Here is a 23,977-nt window from a genome sequence, read left to right on the forward strand (position 1 = left end):
AACTATGTTGTATTTAATCCAGAACAAAGCATACGAATCTAAATAGCGGACTGTTCTCACGTCGTGTACAGTGTAGGACAAAAAAATAAAAACATAAATGAAGGTTTACATTTTACTATCTCTTATAATAAACTGGTTAAATGTAAATTAATGTAATCGCACCCTGTGACAGATAAACAGCATTGATCCGGGTTGTTGTTGTCTGTGATCGTGACGAACGTAACATGAGGCTTTTCCCGCTTGCATTGTGATCTGTAAACCCTCGCTTGCAAATTAATACTCACACATTATCATATTCATTTTAAAATATTTCATATCTCTCCTTTGAATATTTAAGTTGCTCTTGAATGGTGGTCTTTCTGTGTCCAAAATGTATCGAAAGATACAAAGGTTTTCACACTGACAGCTGTCATTGTAAGACAGTTAGAAACACTTGCTGAGTCCCAATTCGCATACTATCCGTCCTAAATAGTATGCGAAACTAGAATTAGTACGTCCCAAATCGTAGTATGTTGAAAATAGTATTCCAAAGATACCCGGATGGTCTACTATTTCCGGTTAGAATTCGAAGTGCAGATCAATGCACACTCTAAGTGCTAATATTGCCCACAACCCATTGCGTACGGGAGGGAGGAGCTTTGCGATGGCTTTGTGGTGATATAAACATGGCAGCCGGGTGCAGCAGCGGAGATGCGCCCTCAGCTTTTAAGTGTGAGAATTCAAATGTTTAACCCTAATTAAAGTTATATTTTATTTCGTTACACACATTGCACATGAACTTCAGAACCAGCCGCCTCACAAACGTCCTGCGTTTGGTTCTACGACGCAGCCTTGCTTCCTCACTCCTCAACTTGGTAGAAACACACATAGAAAAATGTATTGTGAAAAAAAACGATGAGAAAAAATGATGGGAATAGTAAATAAAATTTTATTGGACATAAAGAATGAATGAAACGTTAACAGTTGTGGTGTGCGTAACTAGTCAACCACGTTGTCATTCATGTTGCATGACGTCATCGAAGTATGTCCCAGAGCGTGCATGTGGTTTTATTAACAAAGTTCGGGAGAAGCACGATCAGATAATCATCCAATTTGGCACAGGTGCATCTCGTTTAGCTAATCATCTTAAATAGCACGCAAGCGTATATATATCCAGTCTTCCTACCTCCTGTCCCACGACAGTTTTTCGGCAACCCTCCTCCACCCCAACTCCTCACTTCTAATCTATTTATCCCAAATTAGGGATAGGGGGAGTTATTTGGGTTCGGGCTATGCTCCGGGCCCGGACCCCTCCCCCAGGCCAGCACGCCAAAATATGCCTACTATTTGCCTTCAGATTAGATGTAAGGGTGAACTCGTGAAATACTCTTTTGCTACACACTCAAAAGTATGTACTTTTCCCTCACAAAAAAAATACATACTTTTAGGTCGTAGTATAAGTAGGCGAATTGGGACTCAGCAACTGTTTGTCAGAGTTCGCAACATTAACTAAGTGGGCGGGGCTTACACATAGGACGATTGCAACATTCTTGTAGTGGCTTTCTCTGTTTCATGCACTTTAAGTTTTGTTCGCAACAGGTGCAGTGTGCATATAAACAAATATATGTGAATCAGACTATAAGGTTTAGTGCTCATATAAACACAACTTCCAGAATCTGAATTAAAACTGGATTAATTTTGATTAGTGAAAATTAGTGCATGTTAACATAGTGAACTGTGCTCTGCTGTTTTTGATTAACTATGACAGGTGAGAGATTTACTATAGCCTACTGGTTACTGGTGAACAAGTTTGTTCATCTTAGTTGAGCAGCATGTCCAATGTATAGGTTTATTTCTATAAACCTACAAATGATTCCTGGGGATGGTATTTGAATAGATTGGCTCCTCTCTGAACCCGTCTGTGGTTGATTTACTGTTTGCTGTCATGCTGATTCGATGGGGCGGTGCCTCGGATGCTAAGTGAAACACACTTCGCAGTGAGCTAATCAGATTTTCCTTAAAACCGCGGCCTAGACATACGTAGAGCAGCGGGTTCAGGCAGCTGTTAATGTAAGCTAAGCAGAGCGTCAGCACACTGGCTAGATGCAAGTTGGCTTGAACGTGATGGGGTTGGCTTTGCATTATTAACTGAAGAATATCAACAATGTTCAAAGGAATCCAACATAGGAAGAAGCTGAGCACCAATGCCAGGATGACACGTAGCGCCCGGCCTGACTTGTCGCTGCCTTTTTGCCCTCGGCCAGAGCTTGTCTTGAGGTAAACCTTCCAATGGCTGATGCAGATGATCAGGAAAGGCAGCAGAAAAGACAGAAAAAAGCGGGTTAGAGTAACAGACCATGCATGACCTAAGCCACTGTATCTGCCACGGCACAAAATCTTAGTCTTGCTCACTTCATGTATCTCCATGTGAGCAAACTGAGGGGAACCAGCGAGGAGAGCGAGAATCCAGACGACCAAACAGACGCAGCGGGCCTGCCTCGTGTTCCTGTTGTTCTGGCACCACACTGGTTTGGTCACCAGTAGGAAACGGTCCAAGCTGATCACGACCAGGAGCAGAACGCTGCAGTACATCATCATGTAGAGCAAACCGCTGAGTATTTTGCAACCCAAAGCACCATAAGGCCAGTGCTGGTCCTGGACGAGCGGCACCATGAGGAGAGGCAACGACAAGCAGCACAGCAGATCCGCGATGGCCAGATTCAGAAACCACTGTGCGTTCACATTGTTCGGCATTCGAAACGCGGTCACCCACACCACCAGAGCATTCCCCGGGACACCCAGCAGGAACACAATGAGGTAACAGACCAGAGTGATCCAATGCCGGTAACCAATCCTGGACAGTGGCGGTTCAGTGGGGAGCACAAAAGGGGTGCAGTTTATAACCCCCTCACACCAGTCGGTCATATTAAAGTAATAATCAGAAAAGTCACCATAAGAATTGTCAACTTCCTCCATTTCAGCTGTGAAATGAGAAACAGACAAACAACAGTAAATCTTCAAAGTTACTCAAAGCTAAAACCCTTAAAGAAGTGTCTAGTGGTTATTTAAGAGTCTGGTCATGTTATTTGATAAATAAATCTCATTTTAAAGAGTCAAACGTTGCAACTTTTATGATGCAATTGTGAAGACACGTTTTTTTTTTTTTTTAATGAATCTTTTACAACTTAAGAGGTCATTGTAAAAAAATTGCAAGGCGTTTCTTAAAGTTTGTCTTCTTAAAAGTACATTTTGAAAAAAAATAAAATAAAATGAAAATCATGTTATAATTGCTTCATTGTAAAGTCATTCTTTCTTATGTGGAACATGAAAGAAGTGTCCATACAATGAAAATCTTTTTCCTTTTCTTTTTCTTCTCGGAATAAAGAAACATTTTGTTTTTCTTTATTCAGTTCAACAATACATAAATGAAACTCTAAAAGTGTGAAAAATCAAGGAAAATGAACAATAAAAATACCTCTCAGAATTTCACGCTGTGAAGTTATACCAATCTCCTACACCAGATGTGATTCAGCTCGTCTGTTTTTGTGTCTCTTATAACCAGGAAACAATTGCAGGTGAAGTGTGGTGTGCAGAGCCTTTTCCTTAGCGATGTTTTACAAGCACTTTTACATGATGTTGGTCTTTAAAAACTTTCTAAACTCATTGGGAGACTCATTTGTAACTGGAACAGAGATGAGAAGGATGATGTCTAGCTATCTGTATCAGCAGATGTTGTTCTCCTTTTTTAGGGTCATGTTATTGTGATGTGATTGGACAAAACTGTTAGGCAAGAATCAGTAGTCGTACTGATGCATTTTATTGCTTTGAATTGAGGAAAAACATTGTATGTACATTTTGCATAGACAAATGCTTCTCAACAACTTAGTGACAAAGTTGCTTTGGAAAAAATAGTTGTTTCTGTTTGGTATAAACATACACAATGTGCTGTATTTTTAAAATTAAAAGTATTTTTATAAAGTTAAAATGCAGATGAATATCACAGAAATGCAACTGACATGGATAAAAGAAGAAAGGGACAAATACGGCACAAAATTAAACTTTTCTTTCAAAGTGTTGAAAGAAATATTCCATTACAACACATTTGAACTCCTCTTTTACATAACACTTCAACAGAAGATAAGTGGTGTCACTAAAATGCAAGTTTCTGTTATGCTCCTTCCCCTTTTTTCGATGATTTCTCTTTTTCTTTCAGATTTGCATGATGTGAACATGCTGACTGGTTTAAATGCCAAAATACAGAAAAAAATAAATAATTTTTCATGAAAAAACCTACGAAAGACTGTAATGACTCTATGGGCCACTATATTACAATATATGATTGTCTTCACAAGTTTCTGTTGCTTTTTTTTTTTCTAGTCTACGGAAAGTGTCAGCCCATTATCAGACCACAGTCTACACCGCACAGTCCCATTGGTCTTCAGTAACCTTCCTCTCATTTCCTGAAGGGTTTATTAATAAGTGTAGGGTTCGTGGTAATGACCTATAAAGTCATTACAGGAAGGGTTCATTGGGCATCAGTTCAGCGTTGAAGCACTCTCTGGAGGTAGAGTCGGGGTGTCGTCCCTAAAGTCTTCTGTTTGAAGATCTACATACAGATGGATAGACATATAGAGAAATTGAAACAAAACTAGACTCCTCTAATGTAAATGAAACTGAAAATGAGCAACACGTATATACATATATACAGTAGTTTAGCAACAACCCATTTTGGCTGCAATATCTGTTGCCCACTGTTTAAAGAGAGGTTTAGGAGCAAGATAGAGAAGTAAACTGATTTCCTGCAGAAACCACTGCTATGTTTTTTTAAGCCCATGGAACTTCAGTCTGAAAGTTCATGGCTCCACACATCCCCTGCTCTATGGGGTTTTGTATGTTTGATAGTTTGGCTAATTTGAGCATTATTTTATCTACCATAACCTATGCCATAACCTGGAAACAAAGTTAGCATTTTAACACTTCCAGTCGCATCCTATTCCGTGACATTAAAATGATCAGTAATACCCACTTGTAATATATATAAGATTTTATACTTGAAAATCTAAAAAAGAAAAAAAAATGCTTAATTGGACTACAGAGGTTGTCGGGGTCATGAGATGTCATCATACCCAACAGCCATTCATTCTACTCTCTAGTCGCTTTCACAGCCTTGTTATGTTTATAATCACATTCTTGCAAACTATTCTTAAACTTTCCAACTTGTAGATTTCAAATAAAGAGTTGTTGGAAGGTTAACGGTAGTGATGTTGAAGTCATGTGGCCATGGTGTAGTTTATTTAGCTTTTTACTTAGGCTTCAAAAATGCAAAACATTTTCATTTGTGAAGATTATCGTTATGAACAAAACATGCACTGTAAGAATCATAATTTTTGTCATTCACAGAGCTTAGTTTCTGCAATAATCCAACAGCCAGTGGGGGAAATAAATTCTATGGGTTATAGTGTGCTGCAAACTTCCAGGTTGGTCTACAAAAATATGACTTCACTGAAAAGTGTAGTACTCTCAGATCTGTTTTATCATGTTTAACCATGTTCAGTTCGACTGATAACCACTGTTTTCCCACCAAATTACCCCCAAAGGAAGGCAACACAAATTGTGTGGGTCTAGATGTGGTTCTGAATGGTTGTGAAAGTACCTAAAAGAGAAGTGTTCTGCTGGTGGTTTTCAGTAACCGAGCTCTGTTCCTCATCCTCCCCCCAGTCTGTGATGTTAGCAGGTGGGATGCACTGCTCCAAGAACAGATCTTCATCTTCGTCAAAGCCCACATCTTCTGGGGGCCAGCGCAGCTCACCGCTCTCCACCTCGCTGACGTCAGTCGGCTCCACCACGATGGACGGCTGGCGCTCCTTTTCCTGCGGCACGCAAGTCAGACATCCTTCAGTACTCAAAACTACTTCCAATGGATCTGGGAAGATCTGCAAAATAAAGGAAAGAGAGACAGCAGAGAAATCTTCAGTGGTTCATGTCCATCACGTAACTGATGAAACTCAACACCATTGTGAAATTCTAGCATATGTGATGCCGCAATCTGCTTTGGGATCTTTATTGCTTAAAAACTAGTGAGGGAACGGCAGTTGTAATCAAATAAAACAATACTTAGATAAGCATTGCTTCAGCATGACCACACTGTTGATGCAATACCTAGTAACTCTTTAAGTCTGCAAATGAGTAGATTGAAGCTGCTGTGTGCAACTAATGGCACCACTAATGGAATTGCTGTACACTTTCCAAACAGATATTCCAGCGCCAAACTCATGAGATTGGATGAGCCAATGTTGACACAGCAATATAAAAAATCTACACAGTGTTTGCAAGGCAAAACCTTATCCATTTTACCTAAATATACCCTATATCATTAAAGACTTCACAGAAAACCCTTACGAAAGGAAAATATATTTACAAATATATTTCTTAAAATATATTTTGATATATTGTAATATATTATTTTCCCTTTTTATTTTCTAATATTTTATATATTTGAATACATTTAATAATATATTGATGATGCATATATTATATAATATATTGCAAAATATACAAATGATTGCCGCTTTCAATATATTGCAATATATTGGAAAAAAATAAATATATATAAGAATATATGCCTAATATATTACATGATATTTTCCAATATACTGCAATATATTTTTGTTTCATAAGGGAAGACAAAAGGATGAACGATGACTCAGTTTTTTACCTGAAAGGGCAGTCTGTCCCCATTTGTCTGAAGTGGGTATTCCTCCATGTCCTGGGCCTCTGGGTACTCCATCACTCTGTTATATAGTGAGATCATGGCATATGGAACAAATCTGAATTAGGCCTACAAGTTGGAATAGCAGTGGAACAGTCACAAGTCACAACTACTATTCGTTGCTCTCATATACTCAGATACTCACTTGTGTATTTTTGTGACCTTTTGAGCCCCCTAAATTTAGTGAATAAATAAATTAATAAATAAATAGCTGTACAAGTGTATTGTTGCTGCATTAAAGCCCTTTAATTTATTTATATTTTATTAACATTTTGCAAGTTACATTTTGAAATCAGTAAACAGGCTGTTAAGGTAGAGTGACGAACAACCTGTTGGGAGGGATTTGGAGTATTATCATGTTAAACATAAAATAAATAAAACAAAATTAATTTAAATTAAATTAATAAACAAAACAGACATGTAGTGGGATAGCTGAAAAGAAAAGATTCTTTTGAAACTGGTATTTCGAGGAATAATTTAAACCAAACAAAAAATAGTTCTAACTTCTAGTTAATTGAACTGTTGTATAAAAATAATTTTGAATATCACCCGTGGAACAATAACTTTGCTTGTGTGATTATCATAACCCTACCATCTTATTGTTTCTGATGGAAAGCTAAATCAATAATATTAAGCAGGTATGTGAGCCACTCAAACAAGGCAAAGACAAAAAATATATATATTGAAGATGTGTGTTTACAACAGTCTTAATGCTAAGAAACAAGATCTGGTCTGTTGGTGTGGCGCAGTTGCTCTCAGGTGACCTGTGACTAATCGTTCCTCTCTCAAGCTTCTGCTGAACGGTCGGATTACAATGCTTATAAGAGACAGCCAGGGCCAGATTATATCAAAATGGATTATGCCCTCATATAGTCAGTTTTCATTACCAACAGATTGGATGACTACGGCATTATGGGTCATCGCTGCAGATATGAAATATACATAAAGAATATTGTCCATTGCACTTTTTTTTTTTTTTGTATGCAAAAAGTATGTTTTATGGAACTTAAAACTGTGAATGCTAAGTCACATGATATCTTGTTGCATATGAGTTGGCATCCAGTTAAAACTTGAAAAAAATAAATAAATAAATTGTGACAAATATATCTCAGCATTTAAAAAATAATAATAATAATGCTGTGAAATATAGATCACAGGTATTATCAGCTGGTTCATTCATCACACTAGAAATGGAATGCAGAGTTGAGAGAGCTTTGCATTGTGGGATGTGTGATCCGTGCAGTATGTGTCGAATCACATTTAGCAGCTCAACTTTTTCCATTCACTCTGATGTGCTGAATAGACGCTTTTATGCAAAGAAATGTTGCATTCGAAACAAATATGCTATTCTAAACTTGAAAAGGGAGAAGTACAAAATTTCGATGTGGGCAGAATTGAACTAAATTTTCTGTAGTTTATTTTGCAGTGCAGCTGTGAACTTTTCTAACAAGATATGCAAGTAAACGTGGTTGTATGTGGTTGTTCTTTTAACAAATTTGAATGTTTTTCCCATATCCCCTGACCAGGCATTTAAAAAAAAACATTATACTGTACAATTTGGATTGCTGCATGTTCAAAAGTGTGATAATATAACAGGCTGAAATTAAACTTGAACTGTTTAAATATTTATTGCGTAAAACTAATTTTAAAATATTACAGCTGTCACTTCACCACAAGGATCTGTCCTAGGTCCCCTTATATTTTCAATATACATGTTGCCCCTTGGTAATATTATTAGAAAATACGGAATTAGCTTCCACTGTTATGCTGATGATACTCAGCTATATATCTCAACGAGACCAGACTTCCCAATTATCTAAGCTAACGGAGTGTGTTAAAAATGTAAATGATTGGATGACCAATAATTTTCTCATATTAAATTTGGATAAGACAGAGATATTACTAATTTTGACCAAAAAAACAGTACACAGAATCTGTTTGATTGCAATTTGCAACTAGACGGAAGTACTGTTACTTCCTCTACAGTCAATAATCTGGGTGTTACATTAGACAGCAACTTGTCTTTTGAAAATCATATTTCCAATGTTACAAAAACTGCATTCTTCCATCTTAGAAACATTGCCAAGCTTCGAAACATGTTATCTGTTTCTGAAGCAGAAAAGCTAGTTCATGCATTCATGACTCTAGACTGGACTATTGTTTTAGTTTGTTGGAACAGGAAATTTATTAGTATAGCACTTTTCACTATAAATATTGTTTAAATGCAGTTTTTAAGAAAACATAATATAAATAATATAATAATATAATGTACAAATATTTTTAGTTAATTTTTGGCAGTGCAATCTGCCAGCTGCCAGAAATGTATCAGAAAAACTGATAATGTTTTAGCCATCATGGGATGGAATTTTAATGCATATTTCTCTTACTGTTAACATATTCTTAAAAAGTTTTTTTTAACTGTAAAGCTATGTTGTTGTATATTAAATTTATCACAAATTATACAAGTATCATTTTAAAAAAATTTTCCTTTAAAATCGCATTACTATTACATTGAAAAGCAAAAGCATCATCAGTTTGCATGCATGCAATTAAGCTATAAATCGAGCATACCTGCCACATTTTAGGCCAAAAAGCCATTAGCGTTATACGTAAGTGTTAGTCCCCTGTTACATATTTTAAACTCAAGCCATCTGTTCAGTCTTGAGTCACAGAAAGAGGCACACAGAATCTGTATGGGGTCCTACCCATCTGTGGGAAGGCATCCATCCTCTTGTGTGGTGCAGAGCTCCATGCTGCCCATGTCGGGTATGATGATAGGGGGCAGAGAGGAGCAGTTCCCAGAGCACTGCCCCTCCACCGGCCCCATCGGGGGACACTGTCCTTCCAGTGCGACGCCTGAGAGTGCAGTGACCAGTGAAGGCCTGTGGCTATGGGTCAGTGGTGGACACAATAGGAAAAATACTGCAAGTAGATACTCCAGTCAAGCACTGCAATGTTGAGCATTTCCCTCAGAGACTTCTTCCACTTGCCTTACTGTCTTTATCCTAAACTCCTCTCTCTCTCTCATTCCCTCCCTAGCAGAGGAGAAAGGCTTTATAGAAGAGCTGGATTAGTGTCTATGTCGATTAGTATGGCAGGGCCGGTGACGTCAGAGCAGTGAGTGGACTCAAGCGGTCTGGCACACGCGCCAGGTGTGCACTTACTAGTGTGCATGGATCTAATATCAGATATCAGAGCTGGCTTTCTTAAAGCTGCAGTAGGTAACTTTTGTAAAAATATATTTTTTACATATTTGTTAAACCTGTCATTATGTCCTGACAGTAGAATATGAGACAGATAATCTGTGAAAAAATCAAGCTCCTGTGGCTCCTCCCAGTGTCCTATTGCCATTTGCAGAAATACATCACTCCCGTTAAGAAACAACCAATCAGAGCTGCAGTCCGTAACTTTGTTTGTGTTCAAAATGTAGAAAAATGTATATAATGAGCAAATACACCATGAATCAATTTTCCAAACCGTGTTTTTAGCTTGTCCTGAATCACTAGGGTGCACCTATAATAAGTGTTTATATTCGGACTATTTTAGATTGCTTCGGGGATACCGCGGCGGAGTAACCCAGTACCTTTGTGATTATTCAAAGACATAAACAGAGAGAAGTAGTTCCGGCTACGATGTTCTTCCGCAAGACGCAAGCAGTTCTGTTTATTAACCGCTAGAGCGACAAAAGTTATCCGACTGCAGCTTTACATATGGATTGTACATGCATTGCTTTTTAATTGCAACCAAATGTCCATCTTGAAATAGCATAAATTTCATTTCAATTTATTTATTTATTTATTTATTTTTTGGGAAGACATTAGCAGGAAACAGACAATCTGGTTTGTAATCAGAAATGCTATGCCACTTCCTTTACAAAATGTTATCTACATTTAGTATGAGACAAGAATAACAGCAGGTGCAGATTGATGATATTATAAGCAGACTTGATTTTAGACATATTTTTGCAGCTGTAGAGGTCTGTAACTGCAGTCACTGTAAATCATAATAGTTTATTCTTCATGAGTCTTTCCTTTGGTTGACATGGCATGTAAAGAATCACTTCATTCTGGTTTAGACTACCATGCAAAATTCAGGGTGAAGATATTTTAATGTTTTTGGATGGTTTTTTATGTTCACCATGGCTGCATTTACTTGACTTGTTTTATACTAGTTTTCTTAATAAAATTATTAATTTGTTTCAAATTAAACAAAGAAACAAACAAAAATCTAACCTACATTTTTGAACAGAAGTGTATATGGTTTTATTAAAATGCTAAACAAATGGCAGGCATTTAGTAACACATTCGATGAAATGACATTGACACATTAATGCAGTATGGTCACAGTGCAAATACATTTCTTATTCATAGTGACACACAGATGTGGAAAACATCTGAGAGGTTTTTATACTGTTGAAAGCGGTTTTGTTCTTGTGTGTGTTTGGCCGCGGGGTTCGTGCCATATTCTGCCATTCATAATTTGACATTTCAGCCATAATTTGGAAAATGTTTGAGTTGATGGAGAAACTGGATGATTGGTGAAGTCCATCAGAAGTTGCCAAATTACTCCATCAATCTGATGCTAAGAAAATATCACAAGAAGCCACTGATTGCTGCATGTGAAGGCCAGCCATCTTTCCATCTGTCACAATCGCTCCCAAAATAGCCTTCAAACTTCTGCAGAAGCACATAAATCCCTTCCTCTCTGAAGCGGCCTCGAACTCGCTCTTGGCTCTTGTGTGTCGCTTTCTTTCTATTTTGAAGAAGTTGGGAAATAAAGCTAGTTTTTGGACTATATACTTTTACACTGTTTATAAAGTGTCCTACCGTCTGTGACCAGGAGGCGGCGCCATTGTCTAGAAATTGCTCCTGAATATCGGTATAAATAAAACATGTCTTACTGTAAAGGGACGCTTTACCTGAAAAAAATGTATAATCTTTCAGGAAATATTTTCAAAAATCCAATTCTATAATTTATAAAAGATGTGCAATAGTTGTTCCTGTCTCATTTGAAACTAAACAGACAACATGAATCTAAAATTTGTCTAAAATATATGCTTTTTGGTCACACTTTTAATGCTATAGCTTACTATTAATTAGGACTTCTGCCTCAGTGAACACTTAGAATAATTTGCTGCTTATTAATAGTTAACAAGTTGTTATGTGGGAATGGAGTAGGATTAATATGGTCATGCAGAATAAGGCATTAATATGTGCTTTATAAGTACTGATGAACAGCAAATATGCTAGTAATATGCATGCTCATAAACAGTTTATAGTGAGAATCTGTCTTACAATGAAGATGCTACAGCACTGGGGCTGCCTTTGCGGTTGTCATGGTAACCAGGAGTTGAAGAAGATTCTGATGGAAGCGCAGTGAAGGCGTCTGCCATCATAAAACACAACTCACTTCACAGTCGTTTTGGATGTAGAAGCTGCTGTTCAGTGAGAAGCGGGTTTAGAAACGCACATCAGTGTGATGTTACTGTAACTGGACTGCTGAAAGGGCCAAGTAGATGTTGGATGTTGAGTTGCTTGAAGAATGTACAGGATGTTCTGTGCATTTCTGCTGGAGACTGCAGGGTAAATAATAAGCTGCTTAAATGAGAACAAAATTCTTGCCAAGATGTTGTCTTTCAGTAGCTACGATGCTCTGAGTCATTTCTGGTGCGCTGCTATGCACATATTAGTGTGTCAAAAAAGCCTGAGCTCAAAATATGATTCTGATTCTGCTCTATTGCTGGAACGCTTTTCTCTCATTTGATCATTTTATCATCTGGAACCAATGCATGCAACTGAGTCTGATCACTTAGTATAGTAATAGTATGGTAATAGTATAGTAATAGTATAGTAACATTTACTCAGGGCTGCTTTTTTTAGAATCAGTTTCAGTTATCATGAGTGTTGTTTTTTTGTTCATTTAAATTAAGCCTAAATTAAATAAAACTTGAATATTAGACGGAAAAGCTCATTTTAAATGAAAATGTAATTAATTAAATTTAATTTAATTAGTTGTGCCTTTGCAACTAACTGAAAAAGTTCAAGCACTAAAATTATTAAAACTGAAGTTAAGCTAAATAGAAATATGAAATAGTAATTATAACAAAAGCATGTGACAAAATGACTGAAATTTAAACTGAAACATGAAAATATGAAAATAAACTAAAACCAGATTGAATGCTGCTTAATTCTATAATAATACTAAAATGACACTAGTCAATATTTGCTTACTCGTTTATACTACTTTTATTTTATTTTTTTACCTTTAGATTATCTTAACATTCACCTTAAGTTAATCTTCAACAACAACAAAAAAATAATAAATACAAATAATATTAATAATAATAATAATAACTAGAATTAAAAGTTAGTGAACTAACTTTGATGTTGGCTTGGCCATCTTGGCCATGGAGCAAAAGAGCCAAAGTACTTGTGTGCCCAACATTGAGTTGCCCCGATGCAAAATTAATACACATAATAATGCCATAAAAAAATACACCTGCAACAGTCTTTATCCATGCTCCCTTGCTGTTTTCTTTTTTTAATAAAAAGCCTGGGCTATGATAACAGCTATGACAGGGTTGTCTAGCTGGATGTGAAATAAGTCATGCCTATTTTTCTCGTGTATGTATTTCACAGTCCTGCCACCGTCGCGTTGTGGGCAACGACACACAAGATTACTGAAACAATGCATTTTAAATCAAGGAGATCATAAGGGGTCCAAGCACAATGGTTTGTATAGATGATGCAGTTACACACTGTTTAAAATTGTTTAATTTGTACTGTATGTTCATTCTATTTATTTATTTGTGCTATTTACATAATGTTTACTTTTTTTAAGTTTGTTTTTGTTAATGTAAAATAGCACTGCATAGTCTTCACTGTAAGATAAAATACACAATCAAACCAAAATGTATTCAGACACCTTCAACATTTCTCACATAATCACAGTTTATTTGCTGTAGTTTAGAAAGTGGTAATAATATATGACAATAACTCAGAACAAATTCATCTTGATAATTTCGGATAACTTTGATAAAAAGATATGTAATGGAATCAACCAAAACTTCAGACTGTCAGTATGACAATATTTACACAACTATCAATACTTTGTTGAACAGTTACCAAGCAAGAAATGCTTCATTTGGTTCAGTCTGTGGTGTGAAAAGGTTGCATTAACAATTAAAGAAAGAAACACTTAAGCAAAACATGGGCAGGTCCTTAATTATTATTTTTTTAAATAAATTTCACTGGTAGCCTACTGTATGAAGAATTAGTGGGTATAATATTTCACAGATCACTATTTTGCCATACTCACTTACATAAATGAACTAGTGGCCTGCACCCACTAGTAAAACAATTCTATCTGATTTTTGGATTGACTTTGGATAAATTCTTGTACTACAAGGTAATTAGTCAAGAGCAGTGAGTGATTTACTTTCATTTTCATACATTAAAGACTCTGACAGCAGAGCTAGTAAATTAGGCGCGGTCCCTTTAAGAGACAAACGCATCCATTATGATGATACACATCCGATTTTTTTTTTTGCAAATCTTTACTTTCACTTAAGACATAACCACATATTTATTCGAACACACTTTCCAACACGGGTATTTCGACATATTTTGTATGTATTTGTTGTCGGTACAAAAGCAAGAAGACTTTGAGACGCGTCTCTGCTTGCTCCCTGAACACCAGAACACCGCGCTGCTGAATTGAGCTCTTTTGCTTTTCGCTCTTTTTTCTGTTTATTTAAACTGCGATTTGAATTTGTTCGTTCAGGTCCAGGAGGAAGTGAACGTCCTGAACGGCAGCTCTGTTCAGTGTTGCTGTCCCTGTCCGCGATACGCGCGGCTCTCTCTCGTGCACACGCGCCATCAGCTGCTCAGTTGTTTCCCGCAGCGCGGGGCTGAAGCGCGAGCTCACTGTGACGTTCCGCCTGATGATTCAGTTAGAAACCAGCTAAGACCAGCGTGACAGTGGCCAAAACTACTTTAAAACCATTTAATATATTATTCAAATTGTTTTGTGCCGTTTCGCTGCAGTGTTTTAATGTGAAAGGCTGTAAATGTGTACTTCAAGTGTTCAGAGAAATACATGGCGAGCTCGCTGTGATGTTCAGCCTGATGATTCAGTTAGAAACCAGCTAAGACCAGCGTGACAGTGGCCAAAACTACTTTAAAACCATTTAATATATTATTCTAATTGTTTTGTGCCGTTTCGCTGCAGTGTTTTAATGTGAAAGGCTGTAAATTCTCTGTGGACTTCAAGTGTTCAGAGAAATACATTGCCAGCTCGCGAGCAGTTGGCTGCCGCGAATATATAATGTTATTACTTTAAACAGTTCAGAAACATCTGAATTTAGCTCTTGGTGTGTTCTAACGTGTGGATTGCGTGTAATCGCGTTTTTAAAAGGTCTTAAATAAGAATGAATTCGCTAGGTCTCGGCTCCGTGTAGACAGCCTGGGCTGAGCAGCAGTATTTTTAACCAGTTTAAAAGTGAAACGAAACCCGACTCCGCCCCTAAATGTCATTGCAACTGTAGGGGCGCAATTTTTTTATTTTTTTTTTACATTTAAAAATTAATAAAAAAAAAACTTTAAGTCTGATCACTCTGAAAAGATATAGCACACACCACCCCTCTATCCCGCAGGTGTCTGCCGAGTTTGGGGCTTGTGGCTTTAAAGCCCTAGGAGGAGTAGCGTTCAGAATTTTTTTCTCAGAAGAATAATAATAATAAAAATAAAAATAAGTTTAAATAGCATAACAGTATGTTGGCTTGTTGCCAAGCCAACATAATAATTTTTAACAAATCTCAAAATGAATTTGTTATACTGTACATTACAATGTTATGATTCCTAAATGTACTTGTAGAACTAAAAACGGTTTCTTGTTTTATTTTTATTTAATTTAGTCAAAATGATTAGTTAACACTATAACATTTACTATCAATGGATTTACAATATTTATCAATTTTTGTTAACATTATTAGTGAAGGTCCATTAAATAATATAAACAGATATTAACAATACCATTACCATTAACTGAGAGTAATAAATGCTTCAGGGGTATATTTCATTTTTAGTTCTTGTTAAGTGATGATGGCCAAGTAATGTAACCATATTGTGAAGTGGGTAACATTTTAGCTAAGGGAACAGTGTTCACAATTAACTAGTTGCGTACTATGTACTTACATTTATATTAATTCACTTTTTATTGTGTACATACATGTTTTCACATTATACTTTTTTTTTTTTAAATACCTGCATGTAATTACATCTGCATTTTCTGTAGTTACATTTGTGAATACACTGTTGACCCATCCCTTATGACTTAAACCTACCTACCTATACCACCAAATCGGTCCCTAACTTTTTATGTAAGTACGTAGTAGTAAAGGTCATCTTTATTAATCTTTACTACTTAAGTGGGACCACATAACTACTACAAAATCTGCCTGACTTACTATCAGTAAGCGGAATTTTATTTATTTATTTATTTTAGGGAAAACTCTGGATTAATAGTGAATATGTGTTCGCTACCCTGAAGTAATAACAACAAAATGATCTCAGATGGCTATAATTGCATGCATCCAGTGAGAAAGTCTGAGTGATGAGACTGTGTGATGTGTAGGTGTCTGACTGTTGTTGCAGAGCTTCAGCTCCACTGACACAGCAGAAACACACTGAGAGGAGGAGCGTGTGTGTCGTCACCTGCCGTCACTCCCCTCCGCTCCTCTCTCTCCCGTCCTCAAACACGCTCAGACCTTTCAGTCCAGCAAACCGCTCCCTCTGTCTCTCTCTCACACACGCACACAGCCGCAAGCGAACGACTGTAATCCACTGATCTGCCTTCCACAGCAGCGTATGCAGAGCAGGAGCAGAGAGAACCTGATCCACACCGCCTTCATGCAGTGCTACATACTTCCTCTCCTCCTCATCCTCGGGGTGAGGGATGGACTTGGGACCCCTCTGACATCCAGCCCTGGCCCTACCGAGGCCCCCAGCGCCCCGCCGGACCCCTGCGAGGGCAGACCTTGTCTGAACGGAGGCATCTGTAGTCGAGTGGGAGAGATGGAGGAGAGTCCGAGCACACAGATGCAGACTGACTTCTGGGCTTACACCTGCATCTGTGGACAGGGCTTCACGGGACAGAACTGTGAGGTGAGAGCAGAGCCGCGTCGGTGTGAATAAACCATCATAATTGCATTTCTGTCAAAAGTCTGCAGAAGCTCATGTGCTGTCGGTGAGATGTGATGGAGAGTGCTGGGTTGCTGTGGCAACAGATAGGAAAAGAGGAGAGGCGGCTCTGAGTGTGTGTGTGTGTGTTAGAGGTAAAGATCACAGCATTAATGTTTGTCGTGCAGTTAGATATGTGTATCTGAGGTATGTGCAGTGTATTGCTACACAAAACAGCAGAAAACATTCTCAGTCTGACACCATTTTGATTCACATCGCAAGTATCCAGCGTTGACCTCCTTGCATGCATTTTGTTTTATAAGAAACCACTATGGGGCTTTCTGTGATGGGTGATGCAAGCTTTATTACAATCTCTAGTTAGGAGCATTTGTGTTGTGATGATGGACCAATTTGGATCAGTAAAAAAAATAAACAAATCTTTAATTGATATATTTCTTGTTTTGCATGACAATATATACTTAACCAATAAACATTTACATTAAAATAATAATAATAAATATGCTAATAAAAATGAGTTACTTTCAAAATTGTTTTCACACAAAAATTTCATTAAAATATTTGTATTTCTGCATAAGATTTTTTTTCTTCTTAGTAAAAAAATTAACCTTTCCAAATATTAATTTTATGCAGAAAACAAGAAAATTCTACAATTAGATGTATCCAAAGAAAGTCAATTGTTTATATATGTGTTTGTGTGTGTGTGTGTGTGTGTGTAAATAGTTAACTCAAACAATATTAATTTGAACTGCAATAGTCATAATAGTTACTATAGTGAAAGTGACTTGACATACAGCCAAGTATGGTGACCCATACTCGGAATTTGTGCTCTGCAGTTAACCCATCCAAAGTGCACACACACACACACACACACACCGTGAACACACTCCGGTGCAGTGGGCAGCCATTTATGCACCGGCACCCAGGGAGCAGTTTTGGATTCGGTGCCTTGCTCAAGGGCACCTCAGTCGTGGTATTGAAGGTGGAGAGAGCACTGTACATGCACTCCCTCCACCTACAATTCCTGCCGGCCCGAGACTCGAACTCACAACCCTTTGATTGAGAGTCCAAATCTCTAACCATTAGGCCACGACTATAAAATAAAATTAAAAATAAAATTAAAAATAAAAATAAAATATATTTTTTTAAAAATTAACCTTATTTTGTTTTAGATAACACTTTTTAATTTATGTTTAGTTAAGCTGATTTATTAAAATAACCAAAACTGCATAAACTAAATCTAGTAAATAAAATGACTGAAAACTATATAGACACATTTAAAGCTGCAGTAGGTAACTTTTGCAAGACGCAAGCAGTTCTGTTTATTAACCGCTAGAGCATCAAAAGTTACCGACTGCAGCCTTTAAAAGGGAAAACTAAAATTACCAAAAAAATGTATTAAAACAAACCAACAAACAAAAACTAATTATATATACAGGTGCTGGTCATATAATTATAATATCATCAAAAAGTTTATTTCGCTAATTCCATTAAAAAAGTGAAATTTGTTTATTATGTTCATGCATTACACACAGACTGATACATTTCAAATGTTCTTTTAATTATTTTAATTTGATGATTATAACTGACAACTAAGGAAAATCCCAAATTCAGTATCTCAAAAAATTAGAATATTGTGAAAAGGTTCAATATTGAAGACACCTGGTGCCAAACTCTAATCAACTAATTAACTCAAAACACATGCAAAGCCTTTAAATGCTGACTTGACAGTTGTCCAAAAGATGACCATTGACACAAACGTTCATTGCAAAAGAGGCTGGGTTTTCACAGAGCTCTGTGTCCAAGCACATTAATAGAAAGGTGAAGGGAAGGAAAAGATGTGATAGAAAAAAAGTGTACAAGCAATAGGGATAACCGCATTCTGGAGAGGATTGTGAAACAAAACCCATTAAAAATGTGGGGGAGATTCACAAAGAGTGAACTGCAGCTGGAGTCAGTGCTTTAAGAACCACTACTCACAGACGAATGCAAGACATGGGTTTCAGCTGTCACAACGAGGCACACAATCTACGTTTCTTGAGGTCCAGTGAAGTTTTTACAGTCAGTGATGGTTTGTGGTGCCATGTCATCTGCTGGTGTTGGTCCACTGTGTTTTCTGAGGTCCAAGGTCAATGCAGCCGTATACCAGGAAGTTTTAGAGCACTTTATGCTTCCTGCTGCTGACCAACTTTATGGAGATGCAGATTTCATTTTCCAACAGGCTACCGGTACCTGGTTTAAGACCATGGTATCCCTGTTCTTAATTGGCTGGCAAACTCGCCTGACCTTAACCCCATAGAAAATCTATGAGGTATTGTGAAGAGGAAGATGTGACATGCCAGACCCAAGAATGCAGAAGAGCTGAGCTGAGTTTAAGTTATATTAAAATTTTCTGAGATACTGATTTGGGATTTTCCTTAGTTTTCCGTTAATAATCAAAATTAAAAGAAATAAATTAACTTTTTGATAATATTCTAATTATATGACAAGCACCTGTATATGTATATATATATATATATATATATATATATATATATATATATACTAGTGCTGTCAAACGATTAAACGCGATCTTATACATCTAAAATAAGTTTTTATATAAATAAACACACACACACACGCATGTATGTAGCTATATATTTAAGAAAATATGTTATGTTTATATATTTAATATATTTATGTTATATAATTGATATGAATATAAATATATGCAAGGAAATACATTCAAAATATATGCTGTATGTGTGGTTCTTTATATATACATAATAAACATACACAGTACTGTACATACTAGGGTTGCAACGAATCCAGGATTCGGATTCGGATTCGGCTGAATACTGGGCTTTTGGATGGGGTTTGGTTCCGGCCGAACCTTAGATTTTTTTTCCACCGAACCCAACCCTAGGCTTGCGCTACACTGGTCGACGTCACGCGGCTGTTGATTACGTGATGATGTTTACATGAGGACCGTTCTGTAGCAATACAGAGCCAGTCACATTGGGCGCTGAAGTGGAGATAAGCGTTTTTCTCGGTGAGCCTTTGATTCCTCTTAGAGAGGACCCCCTTCAGTGGGGGAAGACAAAAATGGCAAAGATCAACTTTTCTGTGCCACCAACATCTGTGCCAAGTGAAAGACTTTTCAGTACTGCTGGGGACATTCATTTCCACACTCGCAACCGGCTGTCACCTGTTAATGCAGAGCGTCTTGTTTTATTGAAAGGAAACTCTTATTTCATGTGAAAGGTTAGAGGTTTTACATTAATTTAATTATGACGCAGGAGATGTGTGTGATCCTCCGTAATATTTTTCGTAATATTTGGCTACTGTTCTAATCGTAGCCTAGCCTAGTGTTTTTTTTTTTTTTTTTTTTTTTTTACATTTAAAATAAATTGAAAAATACACTTCTGTGTATCCCTAGTACATACACATATATGATATAAACAAACACTTTTCTTTTAGATGCAATTTATCGCGATTATTCACTTGAAAGCACTAAATATAATGCTAAATTGTATTTATTTATTTTGCAGCTCATAGATATGCTTAAATTCCCTTAGGGAAAGGGTGAGGGTTTTAACCATAGATTTGTTGTTTATTGGCTGTAGACGCATCAGAGTTTAATACACTATTGGGAACAAAGCCTGAATGTGAGTAGCACAGCTAGACACAGTTAGGGCTTCTGACCTAAATAACACCAAAGCTTTGCTGGACCCAGAGCAGGGATCCACAGAAGAGCTGTCTCACTGTGTGCGCATGTATATTCACTGGACAACAGGTGGCACTCATGAAGTTAAGACATTGTGTGTGGTGGCATCTCATGCATCTCTCTGCATGGTTTCTGTGTGTATCCCGAGTGTCCTGTCCTTTCCTCAACCTTAGTTAAAGCTTGCATCTAAACCTGTGTCCTGCAACGTCCTACTGCTCCTTTACATCTCCCCCAGTGCAGCCAGAAAGGATGCTGCTTCGTGATTGGTTTATGCACTGACAAGATTCACCATGATTGGTCGACAAGGCTTGACGTCATTGTGATGTCACTCAGTGTTCCATTTCTCCAGGCAAGGCTGGTGTTCTTCAGTTGCCCTATAATGAGACAGCCATTTTTCCGAACTTCATTAACTGCTGCTGATGTGACTGGATGTATGTGATGCAGCAGAATCACATGTTTTTTATTCAATTACTTTTTGTGAACTCTGAGAAAGAGATGATTTGGAATGATTTGATATAAGTTAGTAGCCTTTTTGCCCTTGAGGAGCTCACTTGACCTCTTAACCAGCATGACGCAAAGTGATTGTGTGTGAGTCACCTGTCCTTTCTGAGAACTCGTGTTTAGAAGGAGAAGGATGTATGTGTTTTTGGAGTTGAACAGTCACTTTTTTACTAAAGTAGGTGGATGCATACTAAACCGTAGATCTGTTTGTCATATCTCCATGGATGCCTATTTTAAGGGTCGTCATGTTTTTTTGTTTTGTTTTTTGTCTTTTTTTCTCCTGGTCTTTCGGGTTTGATTCCAGCTTGTTACGCAGCAAGGGGAATTCATTAATATTAAAGAGAGAGCTGGACTGACCAATGTTTCTACAAAGAGTTTGTCTTTTAAAAATTGAAGACTCACACTAGCTGTATGGAGACTTGTAAACATGTAAGAGAGGGAGTCTCATTAAAGTAGGGATTTGTGGGTAGAATAAATGATTAAAATGAGAATGGAAGGGGTGAAAAGATAGATAGCTTCGTTTGAGGAACATGATCTTGAAGCGCTAAATTTAAAAGTGCACAAATTAGAATGATATTTAAAATTGGTTTCAGCGATGATTTGAAATTAAGTGGTCAAATTAATAATGTCAAATTAAGTACTTTTATGATGCTTTTGAAGCTTCACGATGGAGCTCCGCACATGACATGCAGGGGGAAAATTTTAAATCGTGCAAACAGCATAATAATTAGTTCCCTCATTTTACTAAGTTGTGCACACAAATTACTAACTCATTGCATCAGTTTAAATAAATTGTGTGCATGGCACAGTATAATAATTTGTTCACTCGATTTGATTCAACTAAAACATGGCCACAATTTAGTAATGTTGTCTATGTGATTTAGTAAAACGAGGGAACAAATTGTGTTGTGCACACAATTTAGTAAAACAAAGAACGAATTATTATATTGTGCGCGCAATACAATATGGAGCTCCATATTGCACAGCACACATTACCACTCAGAGTGCACCCTAGACATTCTGATAAACATCTTCATTATTATTATTTTTTCAGAACTACATGATATACAGTCGCAATTGTGTGGTATAAAGTCCGAATTGCAATATATAAACTCACAATTTTAACTTTTTTCCTCCAAATTTGGAGTTTATGTATCATTGCTAATATAATTATTAAAGTAATTTCAAGTTACATTCAGAATTGTGTGATATAAACTTTTTTCACTCATAATTGGACTTCATAACAAGTAATTTCGAGTTTATATGTCAGAATTATGAAAAAAGTCATAACTGCGCGTTTATTTCTCGCAATTGTGAGTTGCTGTTTTTTTACTCAAAATTGTTTATATATATATATATATCTATCTATCTATCTATCTATCTATCTATATATATATATATATATATATATATATATATATCCCACAATTCTGACTTTAACTCTTACTTCCTCATGTTAAACATGAGTAGTTTCAAGAAAATCCTATTAAACAGATGCCAAGTCTAATTCAACAGAATTTAGATCAAAAACCATGCATTACCGGTACGTTAAGACGAACATCACATTCTAAGAGCTTCTGGGAAAGTAACTATTTGTTATAATGATGTTGAATGGGGAAAATTGATCTTGCCTATTTAGTCTTGCCTCATTTAGAAACACAAGTCAATTTTTCTAAAGAAACTGTAATTCGGCAGCTCTTCTGCACTGATTTGGCCTCATCTGGATGGGTAATTGGTGGCACATCTGCTCTTTCTACCTGCCTTTCAGACCGTGCTGCATTAATAAATGTCACTGCCAGTGATGTATGGCTTTGAGTGCATCTTTGTGTGTTATTATGTAGCCATGGCATTGAATAAAACTGCCTTCTGCATTAAAACCCCAGAGAAAGATTTTCCACTTCTGCATCAGATAGCGCTAATGAGTTGAATCTCATTTCGTTCGACCTTTAATGTAAGTAAACACAAATCCTTTGTGGCCCGTGCTGCTATAAACAACTTTTATTTTTTCTGATGCAACTCCAAGTATTTTTATTTCTCTGTTAACTGTGTCCTCCGTCTGCAGACTGGTTAATATTCATTCAGGCCATCCTCTGATGTTTAGTGGTTATGAGCCAATCACACTTTCATTTCCATTTCACTCTTGGCCTTTGATGATATTCATAAAGCATGAGTGCAAACGTTGCTTGAAAGACACTTTCATAAATGAAAACCATCCCTTTTCTCAAAGAAAACTGGAGAATTCATTAATTCATAATCATTATACAGTTGAATGATGGGACATGAGCTGTCACACGCACTCTCTCTCACTTTCTCTATTAATAGTCAGTAGGAAAGGCAGTGGGTTTCAAGCTGTGTGTGTGTGTGTTAGAAATATTCTGTTCTTTCTGTGCTCTTTCCTGAACACACGAACATGTGCACACCTACACATTGTTCTTTTTGAGTGGATTTGTGATTATGCTTTGAGAAAGTGCCAAGCTGTCCAGGTCAACAGGAACTGCACAAATACATAATTACCTGTCCATAAACAACAATACAAGTGTCACATGTGCAAGATGCTCCAACCTCAATGACATTTCTCTCCGAATAATGTCCCACCTATAAATGTTTCCCACGGCTTGAGACCAAATCAAGGACCAATCCTGATTTTAAAGATATTTAGTGATTACACTGCTTTGAAAACACTGGATCTCTGCCACGAAACAACAACAATATATGTATACCATATATATATTTTTTTCTAATATGCAATTTGTAATATTTTTTAACAATAATCTAAGTGAAAAGTTTTTTGGTTTATATCATAGAAATGTGGAGAACCATGCATTT

General features: G+C 36.9%; 2 protein-coding genes across 3 annotated transcripts in view; one reads left to right on the forward strand and one right to left on the reverse strand.

The window, feature by feature from the left end:
- Nucleotides 1-1,362: 1,362 nt before the first annotated feature.
- On the reverse strand, nucleotides 1,363-3,684 carry LOC113118631 (C5a anaphylatoxin chemotactic receptor 1-like). Of its 2 annotated transcripts, XM_026287961.1 has the most exons (3): nucleotides 3,455-3,684; nucleotides 2,392-2,960; nucleotides 2,038-2,272 (listed from the first exon to the last, which is right to left on the reverse strand). In XM_026287961.1, exons 2-3 carry the CDS (start codon nucleotides 2,953-2,955, stop codon nucleotides 2,138-2,140), a joined length of 699 nt encoding a protein of 232 aa, XP_026143746.1. In that variant the 5' UTR covers nucleotides 2,956-2,960; nucleotides 3,455-3,684; the 3' UTR covers nucleotides 2,038-2,137. The 2 variants fall into 2 exon arrangements, with proteins under 2 accessions (XP_026143745.1, XP_026143746.1); XM_026287960.1 differs by having other exon boundaries at nucleotides 1,363-2,960.
- Nucleotides 3,685-16,426: 12,742 nt separating this feature from the next.
- The window catches only part of LOC113118632 (delta and Notch-like epidermal growth factor-related receptor), a 33,474-nt gene continuing 25,923 nt past the window's right edge, over nucleotides 16,427-23,977 (forward strand). Inside the window, exon 1 of the mRNA XM_026287963.1 lies at nucleotides 16,427-16,911. Coding sequence (XP_026143748.1) covers nucleotides 16,615-16,911 — 297 coding nt within the window. The 5' untranslated portion in view covers nucleotides 16,427-16,614. The remainder of the gene's footprint in view (nucleotides 16,912-23,977) is intronic.

Source organism: Carassius auratus, chromosome 18 (genome assembly GCF_003368295.1).
Source record: "Carassius auratus strain Wakin chromosome 18, ASM336829v1, whole genome shotgun sequence".
NCBI classification, from domain to species: Eukaryota; Metazoa; Chordata; class Actinopteri; order Cypriniformes; family Cyprinidae; genus Carassius; species Carassius auratus.

Excerpts from the sequence above, each read along its gene's own strand:
- LOC113118631 (XM_026287960.1), bottom strand. The coding sequence starts at position 2,955 with ATGGAGGAAGTTGACAATTCTTATGGTGACTTTTCTGATTATTACTTT.